This window comes from Callithrix jacchus, chromosome 3 (genome assembly GCF_049354715.1).
Source record: "Callithrix jacchus isolate 240 chromosome 3, calJac240_pri, whole genome shotgun sequence".
NCBI lineage: Eukaryota > Metazoa > Chordata > Mammalia > Primates > Cebidae > Callithrix > Callithrix jacchus.
This window is the reverse complement of record NC_133504.1, coordinates 87,189,300-87,197,754: the sequence shown is the minus strand read 5'-3', so window position 1 is coordinate 87,197,754 and position 8,455 is coordinate 87,189,300. Positions and strand designations below refer to the sequence as shown.

At 41.1% G+C, this 8,455-nt stretch overlaps 1 protein-coding gene across 6 annotated transcripts in view; it reads right to left on the bottom strand.

The window, feature by feature from the left end:
* Nucleotides 1-227: 227 nt before the first annotated feature.
* The window catches only part of ELOVL6 (ELOVL fatty acid elongase 6), a 152,877-nt gene continuing 144,649 nt past the window's right edge, over nucleotides 228-8,455 (bottom strand). For all 6 annotated transcript variants that reach the window (XM_054253061.2, XM_054253060.2, XM_078366694.1 and 3 more), the window contains one exon: nucleotides 228-6,100. In XM_054253061.2, coding sequence (XP_054109036.1) covers nucleotides 5,676-6,100 — 425 coding nt within the window. In that variant the 3' untranslated portion in view covers nucleotides 228-5,675. The remainder of the gene's footprint in view (nucleotides 6,101-8,455) is intronic.

The following is an 8,455-nucleotide window of genomic DNA, read 5'->3' as shown; positions in this document are numbered from 1 at the left end:
TGACTGAAGGGCTGGACATCTTATGGACACTTAGTCAGTGGTAGTTGAGGGCTACAACATTTTTGGGCTCTACAGAAAGCAAGGAGTTTCAGTGACTCGTCTCTGTTCCCTGAGCCTGTGGATGCAAATGTGGAAATGGCACTTCTGAATATTTGAGGAACCCTCAGTGTCTTAGATGTTCCATTTAAACCGCCCAGAGTAAGAGAGGAAAGAAAACAGAAACACAGTTTGATTTTAAATCAAAAGTTATGATTTTATTTTTAATTTTAATACACCAGGAAAAATATTTTTTTTAATGTTGTGAAATAAGCACTTGAAAATAACAACTTGAACATTGCTGTGATTTGCTCTGTGAAGCTTATATGGGTGGGCTTCCATATGAACACAGGCTCTGAGGTCCCCAAGAAGCTGAATCTTCCAGTGGTTTTCAAGATAGCAGCAAGCAACCTCCTGCCTGAGCGTGCCCAGACAGGCAGACCTGTTTGAAACAAGTATGACCAGGGAGGACTATTAGGCTACTGCTGTGGCCTTCTTGGTTTCTGTCCATTGAAATACAGTCTCAAGTGGTACTAAGGCATTGGGAAAGTAACAGCACTTAAATACCAACGTGAGTCAGAACCCTTCACTGCAGGCCCGAATGGGTTTTAAATGTGGCTTGGCCCCAACTTATGAAACCAGTTCTTAATTTAACCAATTACTTCAGAAGAAGTTACTACAATGCAGTTGTGGGTTTAGACGTCCAGTTAAATATATCTCACTGTGAGACTTTTGCCTGCCCAGCCTAAAACCAAAGTGCCATTTTTGAGACTTCCCCAAGCCCCACTCACGAATGTGCTCGTACTGTCCATCTAACTCCTAGAACAACTTCCACGTCACTTCCTTTAAAAAGTGTCATTTAGGAGGAAGGGAAGCCTGAGAATTCCCCCCCCCGCCATCTGTGAGCCCTGAATTGTCAAAGTCTCTGAGGATGAGGAAAATAACTTGGTGATTCAAGAGGCTTGTGCATGTTCTTCAGTGCTCTGTGCAGGTGCACTGAACTGGCCTCTTCAGCTCTGTGTTGTGCCAGATGGCTCACAGATGTTTATAACTGGAGTCTGTCACAACAGCATTCACAAAAATGCCGTGGCTGCGCTGACACTTGTTTCCTGTTAGTCTCGGATACCAGCGTACAGAGGCTGTTGGCTCACTGGCAGACTGGGATCTACCCCTTCATACTGATTGTCGGAACAAAATAGGGCGTCACCATTTCATCAGCTCTCACTTTAATGTGTATACACCACTGGCCAAATGTGGTGGTGGATTCTTGGCAAAGTCTCTTCCTGATGGCAATGAGTCTGAGGCACAAAGAATCAGGTGTGGTATAGAAAAGAGAACGATGTTTTAAAAGCTGTGGGACACAATGACTCACAGCACGGACACCAGCTCTACAATAGTTCTAAACTGAGAGCGAGATATTTATTATTGGAAACAAAGACTGGAGAAAGTCACTACCTTTGACTATGGGGAAGTTATGGGCTCTCATAAGATTCTGACACGATATGATTTTCATGATGGAAACTTTTAAGGAAGTGTCTAAAAGAGGTGGATATGGACCAATGCTTATACAGCTTGAAGCTCTAAACTCTGAGAGGCAAAACCCATTTGTTCTACACTCTTCTCACAGCCCTGTTGAGTCACCCCTTGGCCAATCCAGTTACTCTCAAAGAATCATTAAGCAAACCAGAAAAAAAGCCCTCAGAATGTGCTCTAGCTGCCTTGGTTATGTGACACACACATGGTCTCTGAGTAGAAGCTGTGCTATCAGAATACAGAAAAAATGGTAATCTGGGCATTTTGTCCCTTCCAGGTAATTCAGAGTCTGGGACTATGGCCAGATGTCTGGAACATTCTATGCTAGCGTCACTCTACTCCAGGAGCTTTGTTACTTCTATGTGACAGCCTTCACCTTATGAAGATGCTACATCTGATTTAAAAAAAGACATCTGGGCTGGGCACAGTAGCTCATGCCTGAAATTCCAGCACTTTGGGAGATGGGGCGGGAGGGGGCGGTGGATCACCTGAGGTCAGGAGTTTGAGACCAGCCTGGCCAACATGGTGAAACCCGATTTCTACTAAAAATACAAAAATTAGCCAGGAGTGATGGTGGGTGGCTGTTAATCTCAACTACTTGGGAGGCAGGAGAATGGCTGGAACCTGTGAGGCAGGGGTTGCAGTTTGCCAAGATCGTGCCACTGTGCTCCAGCCCAGACAACAACAGCGAGACTCCATTTCAAAAGAGACATTCTATGGGTCTTTTCGTGTTCTCCTAGGTTCTCACTGTCTTTCCAATCAATCCCACAAAACCCATTTATATAAAGTTTCTAACTCAGTCCAGGTATATTAGTCTCTGTTCTAATCCGTTTCTTTACATAAGTAAAGAGAGATGGATAAGCAAAGTGGATATAATCGATCCTTTCTTTTCCCGCTAGCAGTGTACATGTAAAGTATTCCCTCTCTTCCCCTTACTTCTGTAGTGGAGCATAATTAGAAGGATGGGAGTAAGTGACTTTGAATAACAACCTCAATCTGTGATTTTAATTTGATACTTTGGCTTTGCATTAGATGTAATATGGTAGTTACTCTTTTCCTATAAGCAACACTAGAAGGTCCACATAAACCCCCTGCTTTATGAATAGAGCACTTCTCACTAGAACTTCACTGCAAACTCATGGACTTGGGTTGATGCTCAGACCTAGTGTATGAAATTTTGTGTGTATGAAATAAAGGATTTTTTTTTTTAGTCCGAGAACAATGTTTCCACCATAGTAGGACTGGAATGCAGTGGAAAATCTTCAATAGAAAGATACTCTATTGCAGCATAGTGGGGCAGCTATAAAAACTTGCCTGCCCAAGTTTTTCTGGAATGTTAACTGACAGCAGGATTATCTATGTGGCAGTCAATTCTCTGGCAGCTTTCAGATTTGTCATGGGCCAGTGATCCAGCCTCATATCTACCTTGATATGATTAAAGCAGCTAAGCTGAGATGTTAAAAATAGTGTATTGAACTTATACTACCAAAATTTTGTTTTCTTAAAAAAATGTGGCTTTTTTCCTCCCATGATAAACATTGGAAATGCCTTTAGATACATTTAGCTAATTTAAAAAGTATCAGACATTCACCCTGTAAACAAACATTCCAAATTATTTTACAAGTAAAGACAAACATGAACCTAATAGCAAGATAAAAGTGCTTTGGAAGCATCATTTAGAGTCTTTTTATGGTTTACGCTCACTTCCTTATTCTAACCTGCATTAAAAGATCTGCAATAAATCACTGAATTAAATAATTAAGTCGACCAGAGGAGCCTCCAATGGGTCCTTCAATTAAACTCAAGTCAACTGTCATGGGGCCTTCTCCTCATTTTAATTATCCTCATTTTCTGTTATAAGGAAAAAAAGGCTTATTGCACAGTTTCGTGTATTTGCGAAGCTCAAAATAACATTTACATCCTAAGAATCTATTAGTTTTTATAACAGCACCTGTCTTTTCAGCTCATGTCAGATTTTGCATAATTTATAATACATTCTTCCATCAGTTGTGTTTCATCTATGAACCAACACCAAGACATTATAGACTGCTCACAATAATTCAACACAGATGTAACAGCTTTCCTCCCCTGCCCCCCTCCCCCTCATTCTTCCATCATGACTTGCTTTGCATGGATTCTTTGTTCACTGCTCAAACCATTCACACAGAATGGAATAAAACTTTATTCTCTTTAAATTCCACACATAAACGAGATGCTGAAAAAGCCCTTGCCATCTCTGACAGAAAAGCAGAGCAGCTCTGTTTCATGAACAACAGCACAATTAAAGCTAAAATAATATAAAAATAATTTGAAAAAATCCCTTTTACTGTACACTTTCAAAGGAAGAAAGAGAAACAACAGTTTTGTTTTGTTTTGTTTTTCTGCTAGCCAGAAAATGTGTTTCTATTCATTTGGGCTTTGAAGTTCAGTGTACTCCGCATCTGTATGCATGTATGCGTGGCTATGTGTATGTAATCTATGCCGTGCAGAAGCCCCTAATCTTTTCATCTAGTTTGCCTAATCATTAAGCTACTTAACCAATTATAATACTATTATGTCACATTGAACAACTTTACATAATTGCTTCTTTGAAATACTAGAAACATTGACACATGTATTTGGCTTGTAAAGGACTGAAATATTACAGATAATATTATCCAGCTTTTTTTTTTTTTAAGAATATGGCTCTTAATAAATTGATTTTGAGTTCCAGAGCGAAGGTCCCTTTTAAACAATTTCTGAAGCTGACTTGAAGCAGGATAACTATCTTCTGATTTTGCCAAAGATAATGACAAGTATTTCATATCACTTAAAATTTGAGGGATAAGTATATAGGGGCTCTTTGTTGTCGACTTTCAGCCAAATTTGCCATTAAGTTTGTTGTAGTATTGCCACTCAGCCAGCAGAGGGCAGTTTGAACACCTCTGCATTGCTTGGGGAGCAAATGCAGATGATGCAGAAACAGTGTTCATCCAATATCCCAGGAAGAGCCCTGCGGGTTCCTTTTGGAATTCACAAAAATATAGGAAATATGTGCTGTGCTACGGGGTTTCATTTGGAAAGTTATGAGTGTGTGTGAAGTGAAATAGGGAGGGGCATACACACCATCTGTCTATCGAATTGATCTTCAGCTCACCTCTTTTCCTACTGTCTTTCTCCCTTTTCCAGCTCACAGTGGTCCTGGGCTGGGCCTTTTTACAGATACTACAGACCCGTTTTTACATGGTTTGGTTGAGTGTTTATCTTTTCGATGCTGTATTTACTCCTCTGTTCAAAAGCTCGGGGCAACTGAACAAAAGGATAATGCTTCATACCTCATTTAAGAGTAGAAATTACAGTTCAACTATCAGAAATGCCCTGGGATGGAGCTGCCCCTGTGGGACCTGGGCTGCCCGGTTTCCATCCTCCCAGGAACAACGTAGGGAAAGTATTCGCCCCCTTTGGTTTTGGCAAACTCACTAGCCTGAGGCTATGAAGTGAGGGTGAAGTTAGTTGAAACCTAGTTGTTTACATCTGTTTTCATAAGGATGATTAAGACATCTTTTCTCATGGGGGCTACAGCAGCTAACATTTCTTAAAAAGGCTTTAGTTTCTGCAAAAGCGTTATTGTTCTAGATATACACCCTGTGTCTCTTTCATTTTTAGCTTTTCTATTGGCTCCAGTTTAGTGTCCATAAAGGTTAGAAAGGATTCTGTGTGTGTGCTCGCAGTTTCTAGAGTAAAAATCTTTCATCTTAGAGAAATGTGACACTTAGTAAATGCATTTTTTTCTATGTGTTAACAGCCTTTGTTTGCCTTGATTATTCTCCTTTGCCTCTGGCTTTCTTTTGTTCTCCCTTGTCCTAGAGTTGACAGATAAAGAGGGAATGGGGTCTTCCAGCAGCAGTGCTTGGAGATGGAGGTGCACTCAGTGAGTCCTCACCCTAAAAGGATCATAAACTTACTGGGTTAAATCAACCTAATTATCCCTAAGCTGCCTTGGGTTTTGTGTTTGCTCATGTTTTGTTTTGTTTTAGCTGCACCACGTGTGATTCCTTGTGCCATTTTCTTTTGTCTGTTATTTTTCTTGATGACCCTGAGCTATGGCTTCCTCCTCAGTTCCAACACTATTCAGCCTTCGTTGTTTTCCTCATCTTGCCGATGTAGGCCTCAAAGAAGAAATGGCAGAAGAGCACAAGATAGCTGAGGTACATGAGTGAGGACCAGAAGATGTTCTGAAAGTGAGAGTAACACTGGTCATGCTGCATCCAGTAGAAGACCAGGTAGTTAACGACACAGCCCATCAGCATCTGAGTGATCTGGGACAAGGTGATGAACATGGCAAACTTCCGGGAGACTCGGAAACCCGCCGCCCGCAAGGCATAGTAAGAGTACATCACGGCGTGCACGCCATAGTTCATAGTCATGAACCAACCTCCCCCGGCAACCATGTCTTTGTAGGAGTACCAAGAGTACAGAAGCACAGTGATGTGGTGGTACCAGTGCAGGAAGATCAGCTTCTGCTTCCTCAGAATAATGAATATTGTATCTCCTGAAAGACAAAGGGAAGAAGGTACGTGAGGTCCTTGACCACCAATGACAATGACTTACAGTTTTGTAAGAGGATAGACATCTTAAGTTAAGACTGGAGAGTTAGATGGACTGGATTAGAACTCTGGGCTGGTACTTACGAGCTCTGTGACCCGGGGCAAGTTATCCTCACTATTTCCAGTTTCCTCATCTATAGAAATGGTGATAATTGAAAAGAGTAGCATGGAATTGCCTGAGCATTAAGTAGGATAATCAGCATGGCCCTCTTCAGACACAATAGGGAAGCAGTAAATGTTTCTTTCAAGGTATTTCACACAAAATCGTATTTATCATTGATTTGGAAGAGACACTAACAACTGTATTGCCAACTCCTAACTCAACCATACATTTCAGGAAATATCACCTGGAGAGGACAGGTGACTTGTCTTAGATCATTTATCAATAAAAAAAAAAACCAGACTGGAATTTTAGATCATTTATCAATCAAAAGAAACAGAAAGAAACTCAAGCTCCCAGCAACATGTTCTAAGGCCTCTTTGTAGAGTAGTAAAACCATAATTTTTCTTTGGTACGTGACAAAAGGTATACCTCAAACACATATCTTTGTGAGCTCCCTGTAAATTACAAAGCCTTGCCAAATGTCAGTGAGAACAGTAAAATCTAAACAAAAGGTAGACAGAAAAAGGGGGACAAAAGTCCTCTTCTAGACACATTTGCTGACAAGGGTAATAGGAATATTTTATATCAGTGAATCAAGTGAGGAGAAATTAAAAATAACAGTTTCATTTTATAGAATTAACTTGTAAGCTTTCCAGGATCTATCAGAGTTTTGTCTCACAATATCTCTTTGAAGGAAAAGACCACAGCTTCTGGGGCAAGGAATTTACATTATGAAAGCTAGAATGATGCTGAGGTGGGTAGATGCTATGTATCTGCAATGCTTCACTGAAAAGTCTCAGGGCTCTGAAAATAGACTGTAGAACATTTGTGTAAAATTGGTCCAGTGAAAAATACACCCAATTCGATTAGTGAGTAAGAGAATAAGGGAAGATACACAAGGATGTGGGACAGAAACAGGCTAATACAGGTGAATGATTCTTTCTCTTTCCTATCTCTATGGTTAGGAGACATGGGAAAAACCGACATCCTTCATGACCTTTGGAGAACTCAAACCTGGCTTTTCTTAATGTAAAAACAAGAGCTAGAAGGTTCTTTTAATTTTTAAATTGTTTTTGAGATAGGGTCTCGCACTGTCATCTAGGCATGATCCCAGCTCACTGAAGACTTGATCTCCTGGGCTCAAGCGATCCGATGTCTCACTGCAGCCTCAGGAGTAGCTGGCACTGCAGGCACGTGCCACCCCAGCTGATTTTTTAAAAAAACTTTTTTGTAGAGAGGAGGTCTTGAACTCCTAAGCTTAATCTATCCGCTGGCCTCAGCCTCCTAACGTGCTAGGACTACAAGCGTGAGCCACCATGCCTGGTTCTTCTCTTCTAAAATTTAATTAAGTACAAAAACCCAGTACTTATTCCTACCTTATCCCTCATATACTTCATGGATGGCCTAAAATGCTTGCACTGGGCAAGGTCAAAGAATGCTGGGCTATGGAGAAAGACTTCTAAGGTTCTGCTGGCAGTGGCTGGAATGATAAGATGGTGCCCCATTCCATTCATTAGGAGAGCTATTAGTTTATTCACCTATTAAACTGTTAAATACTATTACTTCATATTTGTTTACAATAGAAAAGGAAAGCTGGCCAGGTGTGGTGGCTCATGCCTGTAATCACAGTAGTTTTGGAGGCCAAGGTGGGCAAACTCCTGAAGTCAGGAGTTCGAGACCAGCCTGGCCAACATGGCAAAACCCCGTCTCTACTAAAAATACAAAAATTAGCTGGACATGGTGGCAGGCACCTGTAATCCTAGCTACTCAGGAGGCTGAGACAGGAGAATCGTTTGTACCTAGGAGGCAGAGGTTGCAGTGAGCCAAGATCGTGCCATTGCACTCCAGCCTGGGTCACAGAGCGAGACTCCATCTCAAAAAAATAAAAATAAAAAGGAAAGTTGTCAGTTGCTATATTTCTAGCCTGTTATCAAATTTTTGTTGAAGTCATCTTCTCTCTTGAAAGATGCCTGATTTTTATGGTATCTATAAATGTCAGACAGGCTAATAATGACGGATGGTGATGGTAACCCTCATAAGTAAACTTAAGGGACAAAACTGGTGTCAGGAGACCCTGGGCCTGCTTCTCAGTGTTAAACTGTGCTATTTTAGTGTGCCTGTAAGAGATCTACCATTTCCGTAGAAGCACTATTCTGGGCCTCCAATCCCCCTGTGGACAATAACGCAGACATGATCA